General features: G+C 38.4%; 1 protein-coding gene across 1 annotated transcript in view; it reads left to right on the forward strand.

The window, feature by feature from the left end:
* The window catches only part of PRRG1 (proline rich and Gla domain 1), a 33,047-nt gene extending 14,296 nt beyond the window's left edge, over positions 1-18,751 (forward strand). Inside the window, exons 2-4 of the mRNA XM_061378061.1 lie at positions 2,514-2,563; positions 6,702-6,862; positions 14,689-18,751. Of these exons, the coding sequence (XP_061234045.1) occupies positions 2,554-2,563; positions 6,702-6,862; positions 14,689-15,213 (696 nt within the window). The 5' untranslated portion in view covers positions 2,514-2,553 and the 3' untranslated portion in view covers positions 15,214-18,751. The remainder of the gene's footprint in view (positions 1-2,513; positions 2,564-6,701; positions 6,863-14,688) is intronic.
* Positions 18,752-21,254: the final 2,503 nt, after the last annotated feature.

Consider the following 21,254-nt stretch of genomic DNA (forward strand, 5'->3'; position numbering starts at 1 on the left):
GATGTATAACCTCTTGAAGAGTGTGGAGGGGATAATATGTAGAAGATAGTTGGAAAAGGGATTCCTGATACAGTAAACAGTGGTGTTACTAGTGAGATACTCTGGGTAGAGGATTTTATGTTCTTGCATTGGCATGTATATGTGAAAAACATTGCTTTTGACACCATAAGAGCATCCTAACCTTCAGTAAGGTTCATGAAGACTTAAAAGCAGAAACTAAATAGAGTTGGGTAGAGAAATAAATGAGTCAGTAGCGAGTCAAGATGTAGTATTGCCAGCCCTGTTCAGCTTTATTATGTACTTGCTTGTTTGATCCCTTTTTCCAAACAACCTTTGAACTATTTAGTCAGTTTGAACCAAGACTGTCAGAGAATAGAGGACTGAAAAATAATTAAGCTTTTTCTTTTATGTGAAGGGGCAGTTGAGGGCAAAGACGCAAGTGGTTCTCTGCGGTGTCTGTTCTGTGAGTTTACTGTCTATGTAGTGGCAGGGCAACCATTCCCTGTGTACTCTAATCAACCTTTTCCCCAATACGTATTTGTTTGTCACAGCAAGAAGTTAGCTGTGTTTTGTGGGAGCTTGGAAATGAAGAAGTTTGGGGAGAGGAAAGGTAGGGGACCATAAAAAAAAGACACACATTTGTAGTAAAATGGGCAAAATTAGTTTCAGGTAGATCAAAATACTTGTAATTGCTGTAAGAATTACAAATTAGAAACTGAAGGTTGTTGAAGGGAAGTTTCTCCACCACAGCTGCTGGAAAGCTGTATTTGATATTTCCTAGAGAAGGGCACACTGGTTCCTTTTGTAATGGAGGAATGGTGAAGAGAAATGTAATATGTGTTTTGCTGCCAATTCAGCAAATCTTCGTTTTTGTCTCCAGTTCATAAGATACTTGCCTTCATTTCCACTGACAAATAGTGCTGGTGTTTCTTCTCCACACATTTTCCCCATCTGGGAATGAATATTAGAATACTGACATATACAAAGGTCATGGTGTTCCAAGTACCCAGTGTCAGGTGCCAAGGTGGCAGTGCCACATTCTGCTTCTGGTGGACAAGATCCAGTAGCAGGGAAGAGGCATTAGTCCCCTCATTTCCATCACAGTTCGAGAGCCATCTAGTTGTGACTAGGCGAGCATGGATGTGGATACATGTTTTGCTTTTGTTTTTTGTTGTGGGTTTTTTTTGTATTGTTTTGTTTTGTTTGTTTGTGTGTGTGTGTTTTAGTGGTTTTTATGTTTGTTTGGTTTTTGTTGGGTTTGTTGTGTTTTTTTTCAAATGTTGTTGAAATCCACACATGTTGCTTGTTAAGGGGTGAAATATCAAAGACTACCCGATTTTTTTTATTTTTATTCTAAATTTAATGCAGAGAAGAGTCCCCATTAGAGAGGGTAAGCTTGGTGAGGTACATTTCATACACTGTTGTACTGCTACTTCACCAGAGCAAGGGAGGACTCATGGGTCTTGCTTTTCTATTACTGGGAATCTTGAGCTGCTATTGCAAAAGCAGCCACCTGAAACTGGCAGGTAATAAATGGCAGAATAAATTCGTAAGGTAACCGATGAAGAGAATAGTTACAGCACTAGCCAGATTTTTTTACCTGCTTGCTAGTAAAAGCTTGGCAATTTCTTCAGCATAGATATTTGGGTTGTAACGATGTGACTACCCAGAAAATGACACTGATTTTGGCTTTGTTCAAGAACCAAGGGGCAAAGGTGGTTTTGTCTTTGCATAGAGAAGTCTGCGAAGAAAAATACTCCAAGAAACTGAAAACAGTCCCTCAAACTACTCTTTTTGCCTTTAGATGTAGTTCTTGTTGGTGTTTTGCCTGGTGGGTGCAATGAGTTTTTTTCACTCTCCTGAGGGCATCTTTTGTCTGGTCTCTTTCCAAGATGTGGTATAAAGTACATGTAGGTTCCTGTAGGACAGGTTGGGATCCTCTCACGTATTTCTGTTTCCCTTGCCAAATCACGGATCTTGTTCTGCCACTGAACTTTATGCAGGAATCGTGTTTTAATCAGTAGCATACTGTGAATGAGTTTGCATGTGTTCATTCTGATTTTAGAAAGTGTGATCCAAAGACTAAAGATAATGAGTTGACTTGGTGATCTCTGCAGAGTGAATTTAAGTCTTGGATATGGGTTAAGTAATTACAGTGGAGAAAGTAATACCTTTCAAGTTTGATTAGGGAAAACAGTGGTTGCAGATTTACTTAAAGTTATATACTCCTTCTGTTTCATATTGGCATTTTTTGCATATTCTAAATATAGAAAGCTTTGAAAAAGGTTAAAGCATTCACCATTTCACAACAGTTACCTTTTTTTTTGGATAGTGTTCCTATACTACTGAATTTAGTCTACATGCAGTATTGGTACAGTTCAAAAAAGGGGTTAATCTTGATCATGGGGTTTCCAGCACTCACTCGTTTGTAGCAGCATGTGGAAACAAAGAGAAACTTTTGCAAGTTCATCAGAATTCACAGACTAAATGGGATGTTTCCTTTTTTGTTACAGACTTTATATTTGCAAGTTCCTTGCCTTGACAGTAATCATCATGGATAGCGGTAAGTTTGTTAACTTAGTGATAAGTGTGCATTCTTTATTACTTCCTGTGAAGTGGGCGTTAACACACCCTGAAACTATCCTTTGCTGAAAATCCCAGCCAGTTTGCATAAACAATGTCCTCTGCTATTGAACTAGATCTGGTGTTATATAGGATGCAGATCTTTTCCCGCACTAAACTGAACTGGAATCATACTGCTGTTCTAAAAGAGATACTATATGCAGGCTAATAATCATCACATACTCATTTGTGGACTTTTGAAAGCTGGCTGCAGATTGAAGACCACAGAGATGAATTTCCAGACTGGAATACTTTAGTTTTAACTGTTCTTAAGCTTGTCCTAGTAACTCAGCATTCTCAGAGCAGGATTTACTTTTAAAGCATTTTAAGTAAATGCTCAAATCTTTCTCCATTCTGCTCTGTGCAAACCAAATAATTTTTTTAAGATCACCTACAGAAAGTTTCAGAACTGTCAGTAGCTGCACCTTCATGATTAAAACTAAATGTCTATATCTAGTATTTAGTGGTGGTTTTAATCTGCTTAGGTGTTGGTAGGAAGTCAGAAAAGGGAAGATTCAATAGTAGTCTCAATAGAACTGGTTTTGGTGTCCAGAATGCCGTGGGCTTTGCTTCAGCAACACTTCTGTGCCTCTGAATACTTTTCCCATGCTGCTGCTCCCTGTTCCTTCTGTCACTAAGACCTGAAGCCTATTTTCTTTGCCTATGGCAGCTTCAGCTGGTAGGCTGAGACGTATTTATCCTCTCATTTCCTTACCTCTTTCTGATTCTGATTGAATTTCACCTTGCTAGAGTATCTATTTGCTATTGTGATAAGCACACAGGTTTTCTGGGAAATGCGTAATAGATTGATCTGGCTGTATTACTCCCTTCAATAATAGTAAGTGAAACTAAGACTTTGGAATGCTTTTCTTTGTAGCTGTCTGATGCATAAAAACTTGCTAAAAGCAAAGTGTTACAGTAACACACTGAGCACTAGCATGTTTGAAGAAGTAAACATGTATTCAAATGCATTTAATTTGGTAGCTCTATAGCTTTATCTGTATTCTACAAAAGTTGAAGGAGAGGAAGACTAGATTATTTGTTTCTGTGCCTATCTTACGTAATGCCAAAAAAAATTTTGTTTTTTTTCTTAGTCCCTTTTGATTTTCCCTTTATTTGCTAGTTAGTCTCCTTAACAAAGTGAAAAAGAAGTTTTATCTTGCTCCATAACTTTATTCTTGTCACATGCAATTCTTCCCTGATTATCTTTAACTCCATAGTAACAACTAGAGTGAATTCAACCACACCATAGCTTGCCTAGGTGCACATCCAGCTCAAAGCAGGTTTTTTAGTCCCTCCTATGCAACTGTAACTGAATGTATACATGGTGCTACTGGAATACTAAGTAATATGGTTCCGTTATCTCATTTTATGGGATTCATCAGGCAATGACTGATTCTCATTAAATGACTATATTTCAGTTGGTATCTCTATCAAGATTGCTTTGATCAGTGTATTTTTTTTTTCTTGCTGCATTTGCATTGACTTCTTGATTGGATTTAAAGTCAATAGGAGTGTGGAGAGCTACAAAAATGTCAAATAAACCCAGACTAATTAATATACTTAATTTTTCCAGTTTTGCAGAGTCGGAAGCCATTCCTAGTCTGGACTAATCATGGATTATTATTTATCAGACACATTTAGAATTAATCATTGTGTGCTTTATTTTCCTCAGTTGGCTTTTTTATCTCTATGATGAATGCTTTTGCTCTACTATATTATAAGAGAAGAGACTTTCTGAATATGAATCACTAAATAAAAAAGTTGGAGTTTTTTATATAGTCATATATTGGCCATTCTTGAATATTGGATTACTTTAATGTTTTGCTGTTCTTTGTCAATGCATTTTGAAGTAGAAATGTATGCTGAGCTCTTTTTGGAAAACTAACCTATTTCCTAGAAACTCATCCCAGTGAGTGTATCGAATGCAATATTTTGTAACATGTCAGCTTCTAAACCTTTGTTTTCAGTTTCCTGCTTTGGTAAATTGAAAAGTGCTTGCAGGAACAGAGATTTGTATGTTTCTGAGAGCCAGAGGCTTTGAATTGGGGTATTTTCAGCTTCCTGCATTTTCATTTTTCTTTTCCTTCTGCATTCAGTACAAAGCTGTCACAGTTTCTCTCATTGCTCTTTTCAGAAACAGATTCCACTTGTGAAATGAAATTCCCTAGGTTTTATCTGCTGAAGGGAAACTTGATTTATAGTGTATTATCTGCTCCTCACTGATTCCACATATGGGCACTGTTAAGAGAATCTGGGCTGTACCTCGTTCTGCTTCAGGAATGCCCAGAGGAGGAGTTGTTGAGAACTATAGAGGACTGGCAGTCCATCCCCCTGCATGGCTGCATGCTGGCTTCCTGATGCAGACATGTCCTTCAGGTCATCATGTTTAGGTGATCACTGAGATGTGTTGAAAGAAACCAAGCTCTTTAGGCCTAGAGAGGAGTCAGAGGAGTGGTGTGGGAAATGTAAAGAAGCCATCCTTTTTCCTTTCCCTTTTGAAGAGATCCTTGCATATTAATTTGTATGTTCAGCCAGCAAACTTACACAATAGCAGATGCTCATGTGCTCACCTGTGATGCTGTAGAAAACCAAAATTGTAATGGGTGCAGTTGTAGAGTTCTGTGCCCTGAACCTCTGTCAGCATCATGAATAGTGTAATTGTGTGGTGCATTTGTGGACCCACATGTATTCAACTGAAAGTATGGGAGTGACTGGGTGTTTTGGAGTTTAATCTTCAAATCTTAATTTAATCCTTTGCAAAAGGAAGATGACTGTCTAACAATTTATAACAAAGTATAACACAAAGACTAAACAAAATTAAAGTAGATCACCCTAATTATGGTAGTAACCTCATTGCTGAAAAATCACACAACATCAGTCTAAAGCAAAAGCATTGTGGTCATCTTTGTAGATTTGCTGCCATCCATTTTTGAAACTCAAAATCAGATTAGCAGGGAAAAGAAAACACAGCTGATTTGTATAATATTATAGATAAATCATTTCTTAAACCAGTCAGTTGCTGTCTTTAGCAGATAGTGAGTTTGCCTTCCTAGTATATCAGGTGTCTTGGACTAGCTGTAAATGAACCAATGCAGAAATAATTGCACAAGTAGGGAAAGTGGTTTGAGCATATCAGCATGGCAGTGTATTGAATAATTATCCACTCTTGCTGGCAGTGAGAGCACAAGAGCAGTAATACTGCACTAACATGATGTCCTTCCTTTCTGACCTGAAATACATGGAGAATTTCTGCATTGTTCACTGCAGATGTACCTCCTGGGTAATTCAGTCTGATGGATTTTGGAGTGTGCCAGTTGCTGTGTATTACTGTAAAAATCATTGAGTCAAGGAGTTTGAGGAAAAACTGAAACATCAGAAGAGCTTCCAGCTCTTTTCTTGAACAAAATACTAAGAAAAGCAAATACGGAATACTGTGTTAGAACATTTGTTGTCTTTTGAGGTTGTTTTATTTAATTCATTGAATAGGGTGAGGTTTTGTGTATGAGTCAAGAAAACAGAAGGAGGCTACTTCCCCCACACCCCCAAAAGGGCCATTATTTCATGGTTGAGATTTCTGGAGTGAAGGAAGAAAGTCTCCTTCAAAGTTTCTTAAGAAAACTTACAGACTTACAGCAGAACAGCTGCATTTGCCAAAGTTTATGTGACAGGGTAATATTCATAAATATTTATATCAAAAACTTCAGAGCATTCTGGTTGTGATGCCTTCAGGCAGTTAAAAAATATCCTTTTGGATGTTCACAAGCAGTATTTGTTTGTTCTGTGTCGTCTTAGTTTACGAATTTGCTTGAGCTGAGCATGTGCCTGTCTCTTCTGAGCACTCTTCTTAGGCACCGTCTTCAACTGAACTGAGGTCCATCACATTTGACACATATGACAATAACTACCCCAACAACTTACAATAGTGAACTGAAAGGCCTTTTATCATATTAAATAAAGGGGAAGACTTTGAAAAAGCTCTTTTAATTCTCAGAAGCACATTTTGTTTCAGCAGTTCTAACATGAGGTTTTGGATGTCTATTTCGGAAGTGACCTTTGTTGTCTTTCCTATTATTCAGTGTTCTTAACAGAAGACAAAGCCAATTCTGTGTTAAAAAGATACCCAAGAGCCAACACATTCCTGGAAGAAATAAAGCAAGGTGACATAGAACGTGAATGCAAAGAAGAAATCTGTAGCTATGAAGAAGCAAGAGAAGCATTTGAAAATGAGGAAAAAACGGTAAGTTTTGGTGTGTATGTAAAGATGGCTGAGGTGTATTGGCACTTAATTTTTGGGTGTGCTGAATGCTTGTGTGTCTTCCAACATTAGATTTGGTTTTTGCCCGTTTCTTTAAGCAAATAAGGTGTATGGTGGAAGTGGATAGTCTGCACAACAGTGATTTTTGAATCCTTTATCTCAAACTGAATTTGAAGGGGGTAGAAGTTTCAAAGATAATTTATGCTCATAAGTGTTGTGAAATAGACAGCTGGGAAGAAAAGGAACATGAATTAATAACCCCACTTGAGAAGAGGTAGGCAAATCTGTCATCGTTTGGCAGCACTATTTACCCAAATAGCCTACGTACTGGTTATCTTACTATCACACACTTAAGTTTGACTTGGATATCATAAATGCAGTTGTTTGTCTTAGAAAAAAGGGGACAAGGAGTAACGGGTTAAAACTTAAACCAGGGGAAGTTTAGGTTGGATATAAGGAAGAAGTTCTTTACTTTGAAGGTGGTGAGGCACTGGGATGGGTTGCCCAGGGAAGCTGTGAATGCTCCATCCCTGGCAGCGTTCACGGCCAGGTTGGACAAAGCCTCGGGTGACATGGTTTAGTGTGAGGTGTCCCTGCCCATGGCAGGGGGTTTGGAACTAGGTGATCTTAAGGTTGTTTCCAACCCTAACTATTTTATGAAATCATGGGATTGAGGCTGTTATGGGGCATATATAGTAGCAGAGCGTATAAGTCTTTGTTTATCTCACTCCTGGAATAACTTATTAACTATGTCCACATGAAAAGAGTGAGCAATTCAAAAAGCTTTCTGTTTAAAATATGCCTTCAAATCCTAGGTGCTGGTGTAGCTGGCCAAAGGGTTTAATGCCCAGACTGTTAATAGTCTAAAACAAGGAAAGTCTAGTGGTCTTTTTAAAACTAAAATCTGCAAACCCCCATAGGGTATTATTACACAGCAGTGATCTAACATATGGAAAGAACAATAATGTATGTTATGCAAGGGCAGTGATGCATTGACTTGATGGGAATGAAGCAGATACTGCCCACACAAAATTGTTGCATAAGTCTGATGGCTTCTGTAATTAATAGAAGCTTGTGGGCTAATGGCTCTGCAGGCAGTAGCTGCACATCATACCCAACATATCTTTTATTACTTCCCAACATATAAAAACAGCTCACAGGGTTTTGACAGTGGCATCTGACCTATTTAATGCAATACAGTCAAGGATTTTTATTATTATTATTCAAGACAGACATGGATGAAATTAGGCTGAATTTGACGATAAATGTGAACTGAAAAACAGGTGCTAGAAAATGTGACTCAGAACAACAAACAAATACTTCAGCAAACACTTTTATCCCTTGTGTGTTTTTGCACAGGGAAATTATACTTGCAAGGCCGGTGGGTTAATGGGCAAAGTGGCACAGGGAGCATTGCAGATTTCTTCCAGAATTTACACAGGTGATGCATTCCACTCTTTAGTGACTTGGCTCTACATGAGGTAATAGCAATGTGTAAAGGCATACTGAATGCATTAAGTTCTTGGCATCTTTTTGCTGGAGATCATAGCTGGGGAGATGGATAAGGCTGGAATGAGAGCTTTTTAATTTGTTAAAATTAAGTAGTAGGACCTGCAGTGTCTCTTCAGAGCTTCTTCTTTCTGAAACTAAAATGCATGCACACACGTGTTTTACCTCCCAAATTTGGCTTGGTGTGGCTATTCCTAATGATGGCTAATTATGTAATTAAGAATAATGTGTACAATGGCACAACTTGCGTAAAACTCCAACACAACATCACTTCTGGTGAAGTAGCACAAGAAGTTCAAGTCCTCAGAGGAAAGCATAGCCCAAACATACTGCTTCTCACTTCAGCTTCTTTTCTGCCATTTAGGAACATTTTGTGTTTCTATTTTACTATTTCCCAAATACCTTTTGGTATTTGGGAAATAGTAAAATAGAAACAGTTACGTTTCCATCCTTGCTGTAGCCTTTGTGTCACAGTGGAGAAAGGGCTTCCAATGAGGTCCTGAAATTTTATCCATTTCTACTACTGTATCTTTTTTGACTAGCTGCTTTATTCTGGTGTTGGTAGTTTGCTAATGGGCCAAGCTCTGCTAATGTGCAGCTGTTCCTAACCAGCCTCATTTACTCAAGGCTTTGTTTAGTCCATTGTTCTCCAGCTGTATCCATCTTTACAGCCACTTAGGTAAAACTTAATTTCTGTGTCCCAGAGGAAGGAAATGGATGCAGTAGACTAGCTTCATGGTACAGTACATTCAGAGTGACAGATGCAGCAATTTCATAGTATAGGTAGACTGGAAGTCAAATAGGGTCTGTAGCTTGTTTAGCTCATGGTAACTGTTTTGTGACATCTCTCTCTTTGTATTTTTTATCTTGTCCACTTGGTTCTTGGCTTTTCTGCAGTCTTCCGGGGAAATGTGCAACATACAGATGTGTAATACTGAAACAATACCAAGCAGTTCCCTCAAGTTATTTTTATTGCATGAGTTTTTCTTGGAAGTTAGCATGATGTATGTTAAGTGTACATGCATAGCTGTAATGGAAATATTGAATGCCTTTAACACTATGTAGGCTTGGGGATTTTGATAGGTTCAGAATTATTATTTTAAATGATAAAGGGATTATAAAGATAATACAATTATGTTAGAAAGACTAGAGCCAACAGGGAAGAATTTGCATGGCTTTGTGGATAAAACAGAGTATGAAAATCAGTGCTGACAAATGTAGTGCATATGTGGGAAAAGGGAACATTCATTGTATATATGAATGGCTCTGAACTTGGGGACAGGATCTGAATTTGAATCTATGAAGATTTGTATTTAATGCTTAGCAGTCAGGCAAAACCAAAACAAAATAAAAGCTTGAGTACTAGGAATATGAAGAAAGGAAAAGTGATGAAAATGGAGAACATAGTTATGTCATTGCACAACTGCATCTTGAATGTGCTAAATACAGCTCTGACCTCCCTGTCTCCTAGAAATCAAATTAGTAGCTGAGGAAGGAGCAGAGGGACAAGTGTGACAGTTGACCAAAGATATGAAAAGACTTCTATAACAATAATAGATATTGAAAGAGTTAAATGAGGGAATATGTGAAGATGTCTGTGACGAGCATGAAGATCGAACTGAGGTCAGTCACTTGCCATCCTTCTGACAGGAGAGCTAAGAGAACCTTAAAGGAAACTGGAAGGTGCAGGTTCAAAGCAAATTGAAGTGTCTCTTCTCACCACAGATAATTGAGCTGTGGACTGCTTTGCCACAGGATGTCTTGGATCCTGCAAGCTTGTATAGGTTCAGAGAACAACGATATAAATGAATGGAAGATAAATCAATCTGAAGCCATTGAATAAGAGGGGTCAGCTTTGGCTAATGGAAGTTCTGCAAGTACAAATATTTGAAGCTGAGAGAGTATTGGTGTCTGCTTTTATTTGAACTCTTCTTCCAGGACTCTCTAATGATTGGTGTTAGAGAGAAGGTAACAGATTAGGTGAACCCTGGGTCTGATCGAGTAAAGCTGTTTATTTGTAGTAGCTGTAGCCTGCAGGCAGCACTGTATGTGATCACTGGTAAGTTGTTAGAGGTTGCTGGGAGACTCAGAGATTTATTCAGAGGTTTCTTTGCAAAGTATCTGAGTATGATTGAAGCACTGGTACATTTTATTTACATTAACTAATTTTTTTAAATTATACTGCATGAAGACTTGAAAAGTTAGAAATCACAAATCTTCATTTGTGTTTAAAATTTCCCACAAATTTTAAGTATTAGAGAAAATTGCAAGGTTATAGCTCTATTCTAGCAAAACAGGCCACTAAAAAGCTTATCAAGCAACTCAGAACTTGTCGGCACCAGATCTGTGATCAAGTAAGACTGCTAACATAAGTGTGTGTGTAGTTAATGGGTGCTGGAAAAATACCCAGAAGAGAAGAGGTGAATCTTTTGCTGCTACCTGGAATTGAGGGCAGACCAGAATAAAACAGTGTAGCAGGTACCCTTACTTCCAATTATTGCCTTGTTCACATCCTCTGCCTAATGAATACCAAGCAGTCTCCTGTCTGGCATATTATTAGTCTACCTTTAAAACAAATCAGACAATTGACCAAGAATCATCTGAGGTTGTTGATACTGTCAAATGTAGTAAAGGCCTCAGCTGAAATTCTCAGCAGGGTGCGAATCTCTTAACTTTCATGTGGATTCTTTATTTGAATCATCATTCAGATCCAGTCGACTGGTGCTCTGTTCTGAGAAGTATTAGAAATAAAAGGGAAACAAAATTCTGGCAAATTGACTGCAAGTGTCTTTGTGTGAGATACCCTTGAGAATTCATTTTGATTATTTCCAACTGGATTTGCCAAAGCAGTAAGGGACATTGAGAAAAGTGGTTCCCAGGAATAAATGTTAGATGTTTTCTGAGTTTGTTGCAGTTATATGATTCTGGCCTGTTTATCTTACTTTTTCAGCCTTTTAAGGCATATATGCCTGGTATTCCCACCTGTACAGCACCCAAGGGTAAATGGTTATTGAAGTATTCTTTTCATAAAACAAGAGGTAATAATTTTGTCAAGTAGTAGTAGTCCTTTTTGTTGGTGGTTTAAGAGACCAGCAACTGTGGAAGGGATGTTTGTGCTGTGAGTTCTCCAACTTTTAAATTGCTCTAAATTTCTATGAGAGTTGTGCAGCTGCTTCCTAAGTTTTCAGTACTTCCCCCCTCTTCGATTTTTTTCATAGCAATTTGTAGAAATGCTCACAGTGTGCAAAGTCATCCAAGTTCTCTGGTTTTGTTGGACGGTGATTCAGCTTTGACTAGGTGGCTTTTCCTCTTCCTGTGCTTTCACTTCACAGTGCAATGTAGCTGTGTGGTGACAGAGCAGAGGGGGAACTACTTGGCAGCTGTGCAGCTCCAACCAGAGTATTAGTTTCCTAAAGTTCCTGTCAATTTTATCACTCTGGAATTAACAGTATTTGTGCTTCTCTTGAGCACAAGAAATTCAAGCTAGAAACATGGGGTCTGGTACACCTAGTAAGATTTTGGTTGGTGGGATTTTGTGGGTGTTTTTTTGTTTGTTTGTTTGTTTTCCTAATGACAAAACAAGTATTTGTTTCTTAGTATTTTTCACCTGTGTGCAGAACTTTCTTACTTTAGCCTCAGATCTAAGGCACTGTAACTTTTGACAGGGGCATATGTGTCTAAACTGTTGGAATTTCTTTTGCCTTGCATATAAATAAAAGTGGGCACTAAACTATTTTCATCCTTAAAGCAGTTTAAAGTCGTATCTTAAGCTCTTTATGCACCTGTCTTGTCACACCATCAACCTGAACATCCTTCACAACTACACACCCTATTCTGAACTAATTGTCTGCCATGCTGGGAAAACAGCTTTTCTGCTGCTTTGCCGTGTTGCAGAGTGACAGAGAGATGCTTTATTCCAACTTTCTGAAGAGGGTACAGAGACATTTTCTTCAGTAGTTAGAGCTGAGCCAGGAGTAACATGGAAACAATACTAAAATACAAGTCACAACTTACTACCCTTCCGTCAGAGAAGGTGTATTTCCTCTGCAGTCTGCAACACAAAATATATTGCTAGGAGTAAAGTGTGATTTCTTCTTTTTCATCAAAACTACCTTTTTCCTCCACAGTCTTTAAAATAATCCGTTCTTGCACACTATACTCGATGACTTCCAGTAAATCTTTGCAACTTTGCCCTCAGAACCAAACATTGTACCATTTTATGCTTTGCTGCTGTTGAGGCAGCAGAACAGTGAAGTGAGAAGCTTGGTTCCAGTACAGACAGCAGGATCTAATAATCCTAATGAATCTTTTTATACTTTTTTTAGTAAACAATATATTCATTATTTATTCTGCTAAAGAATCTAATTAGTCATATTCAAACTGGATGGAAAGATAATAGGTAACATCTTAACTGTCTGGTGATTGGGTGGGGAGACATGAGGTGTTGCATTTTGTTGGCTTTTGTCATGCAGAGATCTCAAAAGTCCTCAGCTGTGCAGCTAATGCAAGTTTTTAATGTTAGTTCGCCCCCCTCACATTTGTTTTTTCTGAAGTGCGCACAGTTGATCTGGTTCTCACTGTGAAACAATGCATCAAGGAAGGCCTTTGTAAATGAGTACCTGTAGAGGTTAGTCCATCTTCCCAGACTTGCTTACTTTGTTTGAAGTCAGTGCTACTTAGCTTAAGGTTATTTGGACCTTGGTTTGCATCAGAGGATCAGAGGGGCACTGTGACAACCTGCTTGTGATGTCAAGCCTTGGAATGTAGGAAAAATACTTGATCCTGGATTGCTGTAGGAATTAAGATTTTTTTTTTATTTATTCCTTTTATTTAAACTTGCACTGACTGTTGGTATAAGAACAACTGAATTTGTTTTAAAAATTTACAGGATAGCCAGGTATTCCATACACCTGGCATTGCTCTTAACCTTAGTGAATTCTGATGAAGCATTATGAGCATGTGTTTTGCCCATGGGGTCCTGGTCCTTTGCACAGGGCATGCTTAGCCCCCACACCAGAGGGGCCATGCTGCTTCTGGACTCAGGCTGCCTCTGAGATCAGTTTGATGGCACTATCCATTTAACACCAATTGCGGCAGCAGTCATGAACTAAAAAATGTATGGATCTGATTTGTCTGTGCACAAAGCCAGTCAGTCTGCAACCTGAGTGCATCACTTACTAATAACTGGGCACTGACAATATCGATTTTACCTGGTGACTATTTTATAAATACCTGCATGTGAGTATGTGTGCTGTCACTTAAAATGGATGTTGGCATGAGTATGAATGAGTCGGTCCTCTGCATTTTAAAAGAAAATAGTTCAGAGTTTCTGGCATGGATTTGAGGGTTGTGGGGCTTTTTTTTATTTATTTTTATTTTTTTATTTTTGTACATGACTATAAAAGTGGAAGTGCTGCTTAGTAGGAGAGATCTTATATTACAGGTGAGGATTACTACATTTTGAGGCATGGTACGCTTTGTGTACTGTTTTTTCATAGCATTCACTGCAGAGAAAACTGGATGGCAATGTGGTCTTTGTGTTCCTGCTTGTGCATATTAATATAGCAAAAAGTACTGTCAAGTATTGGTGTTCACCTTTATTTTCACTTGGTCATATTTTCTTTTTTCCACGTTCTGTTCCATTTATCTGTAGCTGTGTTGTCAAAATTTCCAGAACACAGTAAGCTGTGTAATATTCTCATAGTGCTGGAGCTATTTTTAACTATAAATAGAGGATCTGAATCAACTCAAAATAAGCTGACAATTGCTTTATGAGCCAGAGCGTGAGGGAAGTCTAAATTACGAGACGACAGTACAACATAGTTGTGCTTTGCCAAAATGGTATGTCATTCTGAAAGAGTGTTTCCCTGTGAAATTGTATTAGTATATTACTACAAATTTAAAACAAAGGAATGAAGTACTATCTTTTACCTTGAGCGATGCTGAAAAACTTTAATCCACCAGATGGCTGATTTGCATGCTGATTATATATTATTATTATTATTGTTGTTGTTGTTATCCTAGTCCTGTCTGAGCTGCGTGTTTACATATTAAGTGTAGACACAGGAATCTTAAAAGCAGTGAGGAATCGGTTTAAAAAAACCCAAAATTCTTTTGTATCGCTAATCACATCAGTAGAAAATTTGAAAGTTTATTGTGTGTGCTTATCCATACCAGTTCTTAGTTTAATCATCAGTATTTTAAATGCCTTTTTTGTTTTCTCATTCATTTGAAACAACTTGATTACAGTGATTGTTTTTTAACTGTAGTTTCTGACTTATCCTGTCTTGTTCTTCTAGAAGGAGTTCTGGAAATCCTACAAAACCGAACTTGAGGGAGAAAATAACACAGGACATACCTGGTATTCATTTTACCTTGCATTTCCATTAATCATTGGCCTTTTCATTATCCTCATTGTCATTTTTGTCATATGGAGATGCCTGTTTAAAAAGAAAATGCGTAGACAGTCGGTGTACATGCATAGGGGAGCCCAAGAAGCGATGGGTGATGGTGCTGTGGCTGATGGCAGAGGTCCTCTTCCGCCGCCTCTCAGCATTGTTCATTCCCCACAGGAGGAAATGTATGAAGTCAGTGGGCTCTCTCCAGGAGATCAGAGCTATATGGATGGACGGTCAGACTCAGTATCCACAAGGCTCTCAAACTGTGATCCTCCTCCTTCATATGAGGAAGCCACTGGTGAAAACAGTATGAGAAGAAGTGAAACTGAACAACATTTAGATCCCCCCCCAAAGTATGAAGACATTGTGAATTGTAGTTCAGCCGGTGCAATTGCACTATCTCCTATTGTCACCAGTACTAAGTAAACCAAGAAGAATGCTATGGACTTTTTAAAAATTACTAATCATTTTGTAGCACTTTATCTTGGCTTATTATGCATTTCTGTAATTTAGTGGACTTGTATGATGAACTTCACTTTGGGTTTAGATCCACTTTTTCTTTGGGTTTGGGATTTTTTTCCCTTTTGGCGGGTCTTAAAAATTAAGGACTCTGCATTGAGAGTGTAGTGCAGATACAAACGTGGTGCTCTGTCATATTTCTCAAAAGCAGTTCTGTGGTGAGGATGGCACTTATTTTAGTCCAAATATTCTCCACATTCCCCACAGGATTTATGGAATCTCCCCTTTCTTACTGCAGACTGTCAGAATTGCCTGAAATAGGGAATCCTTAAGCAGCATTTTGGACAGCTGTTTACACTAAAGGGGACTGATTTTGCAGTATTGCCTTTTGCCCAGGTGGTTCCTTTTTCTCACTTGGATTTTTTTGTTACAATTTGCACTCTATCATGGGCCCTTGAAGCAGTAAGCCATTGTGTTCAAACCAGTATCTCATTATGCTGGGGTAATAGCAATAATTTCAGAGTCCTAGCACAAGAGGTGTATTCTAAAGCTTTTGCTATTACAACTCAAAATTCTGTAAATGTGTAGAAGCTAACAATCCTAGACACTACTTAGTGAATTTAATACTGTACCACTTTTGTCCATGTTCTGACTTTCCTCTCTGTTTTCATATCTGTTTTTACTTGTGTATTCTAGAGGTGATGAGTGTGTGTATGTTAAGTTTAGAACTTGAAAGTTCATGCAACAGTAAATAATGAAAATACTGAAATACGTGAGTGGATAAAATCCTGATAGTGGTCTTCCTACCATAGTCTTCACTGGGACCAGGATATTATCCATAAACTCAGAAACCCGTAGATACTACTTTCCTTCTAAAAGGGGGAAAAAAGGAAAAGCATTCCGTGTATGTGTGTGACTTTTTTCCCCCAGCTGCGAAATAAAAACCTCTTCCTCAAATCCTGATACTCTTTGTCTCTTGCATACTTACACATGTGGCATGTGTGCACCTTGTGGTTGCTACGGAAATCCTTTGCAGAGAACGTAACCATTTTTTTAACAACAAATATATTTATTGCTTATCAATTCCAGCAAGGTGCTTCTGTTGCAAGAGTTAACTATGTTATAATGAAATACAACTGCTTAAATTTTTCATTGTTTCTAAGAACAGCATAGTACTCTGATCGATGAGATGAGCTCCTGAAACACACTCCATTCTCAGTGTACACAAGCCTTTTTTTTCCACAGCTCTTAGGTTACGGGTCCTCATCAGAGTTCCTGGGAAGCATGTTAGTCGAGCCTGGCTCCAGAAGTTGCTTCCTGACTCATTTCCAGCTTTGAGCATGGGGCCCACCTGCTAAGGCAAAACTGGGAGGACACATGGTGTGCATTTTTAGGAACACAGTGTAGGCATAGCCCCAAGCATTAGTCTGGAGTGACTTTTTGAGGTTGAAGACAAGTGGATTTCTGTCAGACTTGATGCAAGTTAGAATGGAGGCTTAAACAGAATTTCAACCACCTGATTTAGACACTGATGATAGTTAAGGCGGTACAAGCTGTAATGTGGCAATTCTTTTTTCCCAGCTTGATTTAAAAGTTCATTGATTGGTTTAGCTTCTGAATACTCATTTCAGTTTTCTTCCCATGCCAATGTAGCTGGCATTACCTTTCATGTTGTTCTGTGTTCTACTAATGAATTATCACCAATTGAAATGTATGAGACTTGAAGGACTACTGTGTTGACTTTCCTACAGCAGAAGCCCAGACTGTATCTTGTTCCAAAGACCCCAAATGAAAGGCTAGTGGCATCCATTTGAAATTCCTGTTATTGTCCAAGATGTATGCTGGTGTCTTCTGTTTCATGGGGGCTTGGTCCATCTTCCCTAAGAAATTTTACAGAAAGCTGCTGAAAAGAAATGTATGGTCATAGGTGGGTGTGTATATGCACAATCCCGTAATAATCTGATGTGATGTATTGACAAATGAAGTAGGATTTTATGATTAATTTTAGTTCTCAATTTTGATGAAGAGTAGGTTGCCTAAGTTGCCTACTGAGCACATTCAGTGGCTAAGGCAAGTTGTATTAAGAGTTAATAGATGAACTCCAGGCCAAACCATTGTCAAAAACTTGACCTATATTCCTTTTATATGATAGTTATTCAGCAGATAAGTGCAGTGTTTTGGACACTTGCAGTAAGAATTGCCTGGGTCTTAATTTTGGACTTTCTGACCTTTCCTTTTGAAGTGGTTTTAGCTCTTGTGTGTCCTGAACTGCCACTTGTAGAAGTTAAAGCTTCTTTTATACTGAGCAACAGTTAATATACTGCTTTAGGCAGACATTACCAAAACAGTGCCTCATCTCAACATGCAGGAGCCACCTCAAAAAGAGCTGGTATTTCAATGTCCATGCCATATTGGCATCTTCTGTGCCTGCCAGCACAGCTAGTAGTTTTACCAGCTTGGATATAGACTCTCCTGTAGGAAATGCATGGAGATTGCCCATTTCAGATTAGGTCATTCAGCAGACATCATCATCCCCTGAACATGGGCAGTCTAGTTTAGAGATGAGCTGGTTTTGCTTTGTCTTCTAATTACTGTGTATTCCACTGCCACTTCTAACAGTTTTATGCTTCTGGCTCCTAAGTTGAACATGTTGGTTTTATGTGCAATACAATAATGATGCTCATCCTTCAAAAAAAGCCACAACCAAATATCTAAAGTGATCTACATGTTTAATTTATTGGGTTATGCCTTTTCCATGTTCATGAGCCTGAAAGCCATTGTGGGTTATAAGCTTATATGTTGGTGAATAGATTTCATAATTAAACAAAACTTACGCAGGACAGTTACCCAAATGTATTTCCTCTAAGACATGAACAGCTTTCTTCATGTTGGAATAATGTCAAACTACAAATTGTTTTGTTCTTATTTATGAAATGTGGGAAAATAGCTTAGTCTTGGGCCTGGCTTTTCTAATCTGATTGAAAAATAAAATTTCATTTGTACTGGGTTTTTATACAGCGCCTTTTTTTTTTTTTTTCCAGATCACTTTAGTCTTTTACCTATCCTGTAACTGCACTGTCATGCAATAAATATTATAAATGTATAATTGTACCTCTCTAAGGGTTTTGCAAGTCTCAATGCAGTACTAGCTTGACTGATGATATGAATTGTCACGGACACTGCCTTTCCCACTTCTGAATATAACCTTGAATTTCATCTTGTATTGGGACTGAGATGGTTTATCTACTAAAACTAACTTAAATATGTGTCACTGTTTCAAGAAATGATTTAATTATTTGTTTCAATGATATTTAGAATTAGTGAAGGTTGTTCTGTCTTCACTGGATGTAAATAACCCCTGATTACAGTATTGCATCCTTTAAAGGGGTTTGGTTTACATTAAATTATCCTATTTAAACATTTTTGCCTATGTTTATAGAAAATTTTTTGTAACATTTGTTTTTCAATATGCTAAATAAAGTTTTTTAACATGCCGCTTTCAAAAGGAGTTCTACACAACTACAGTGAGGATTTTTGTGTGTTTAAATGGTGTTCTCTTCATTTCCATTGTTGTATGTACTTAATCAGTTGCATTGAATCAGTTGTTTTGATAACTTAAAACACAGGTTTCTTTGCAAAGACTTGATATTCTTTCAAAATTCAGGCTCAGTTTTAATCAGATTTGTGAATTTATTTGTTTACCTTTTTTAAAAAAAATAAAAACATAACAAAAAAAGCATTTGTTGTAGCCACAACTAAAAACAGTCACAGGCACGTAGAAGCAGAAACTGTTCTCTGTTATAAGGTGAAATGGTACACTGTAGCAAAAAATGTTTAGGTCAGAGATCTTGATTTCGAAGTTGGCTTCAGCCCTTTGAAAGAAACAGATTGCAAAATTCTGCACTGGCTTTGGGAATGATGCATTAATAGTGAACAAAAAGGGGGGGGGGGAACCAACAAAAAACTAAACAAAGAAAATGCAACCTTGCATAATGATTCCTGCTGGAAACTGAAGATCTCCATTCCATTCAAGACAAACTTTGTGTCGTTCTTTCTCTCTCAGCTGCTGGTAAATAGGATAATACGTCCCTGGTACTTTTCAGTGGTTTACCGCGTGACTGGAGTCTGTTGCAGGCATTAGTGAAGCCCAATGGGAGGTAGGTAGCTTAGAGTGTCATGAACACGAGCGCAGTTTTGTACTGGTCATAATAAAAGTGCAAAAAAGAGTCATTAAACAAAGTGTGTGGGACTTCCCAAGCCATCATGTGCGTAGTGGGTCAGCTTTTATTTGCATAGCTCAGAACAGTGCTCCATGTTGGGTTAGGTGGCATTTGCTGTGCGCATACATGTTCAGTGTCCCAACCATACATCCATCAGTACTAGCTAACCTGTTTGCACATGGTTCAATGCACGATTGCCTTTGTATGCCTGACGTCTAGCTATTGAAATGTGGCGGATATAATGTTAATCTGGTATCATGAACCTTGCTGTCTATAAAAAAATCATCACACCAGGTTACTAGTGATGAATGCTCATTATTTATTGTTTTGTGAACACTGTTCGCTGCTGTTCTAAATCACACTGATGGATTTCTTTTCTTCTTCTGCATAGTGTGAACTTTGTGAGTATTTTGTAGTACTACTTGCTGCTTTTTTAAAAAGAAGAAAAAACATGTTCAGCTGAAAGCAGTGAGGTGACATCTGTGCTGTTTCATTGCTTGCTGCACACGCATTTGATTGATTTGCTACAGGGTAATAGAACTCCGAACTTTGCCAGAAAGTTGAACTATGTTTTTCTTCTGCAGTGGGGTCTCAGTAATTGTATTTTTCACTTGGCAGTGAGTTACTGAATGCCAAGTAACAAGTCAATGCAAGAAAAACTTTGCCTATATTTTCTTGATTGTATCAATTATGCAGCATTTGCTTACCATTTAGCTCTCTGCAATGGTACTTGCTCTAATATTAGGACCTGTATTGTCTTTCCCTGTCCTGTCTCAGTATATCATGCAGTAAACCCACACTGACTGCTGTGCAGTTTTCCCATCTTAGAAACAACAAAGTCTAAGAATCCAAACAAAACACTTCAGTGTGACCTGCCCTTTCCTTCTCCATTCGGATGCTTTGTATGTACCTGTGTGGCTCCTGGGGTTAGCTGAGGAGCTTAGAGAAGGAAAGAAACAATCAGAAATTTATCTCCATATACCCAGCAACATAATCTCTGCATGAGAAGTGACCTGTACCAAGACTGTTTCCCTGGCCTTTTCCATGGTGTGGGATATGTTTTCCCATAGAACAGACCCTGGACCAAGTCTATAGGTCAGAGGTTCCTAGTTTTTGTCTGTATTATCTTACTTGACTGTTACTGCTGGCAGTAACACAGCACCCCCTTTTTGCTGTGCACAAGGACTTGTGTTGTTTATGACTGCATATTGCAAGGTCTATGTATTTGGAGACCTTGGGACCCAAACTTGCTTACTTTTCTTCCTTGTCCACTTCCTGTGCTGGCTTGCTCAGCTGTATTTCAGTATTGATCAAACACAGCTGAGGGGCTGAATGCAGGCATTTGGGGTCAGACACGGCCATCACTGCTGTGAGACATGGTGAGCCAGAGGGCACTCTTACCACCTCTGGCCTTTTCACTTCCAGTCTTAATGCAGCCCCTACACGTGGATCATTTCCAAGATTAAAACCACTGCAGCCAGTGTTTCTTGCCAAGATTTGCCGTGAAAAGTGATGCTGTCAGAGACAAGCAAGGGCGATACGACCAGCTCAGATATTTTTCCCTGCTGGTACCCCTGACTGCCTTGCCACAAGTCATGTATTTCCATTTACTCTTAGAATTGTTCTTAGTTTTTATTTTTTCATTTTGTATTGTCTGGGTTTTGGTTCTGTTGTAACCATAGGTTCACAAAACCACAGGTTTTCCTTACAGGTAGATGAAGGTAAAATATATTTGCCCTCTGAAAGGAAACCCCGTGGGTGAGAGTTTATTCAGACTAGATTTTTCTT

This window comes from Neopsephotus bourkii, unplaced genomic scaffold (genome assembly GCF_033783945.1).
Source record: "Neopsephotus bourkii isolate Nb327-2 ecotype Australia unplaced genomic scaffold, CSIRO-AGI_Nbou_v1 NB_1763, whole genome shotgun sequence".
Classification (NCBI taxonomy): Eukaryota; Metazoa; Chordata; class Aves; order Psittaciformes; family Psittacidae; genus Neopsephotus; species Neopsephotus bourkii.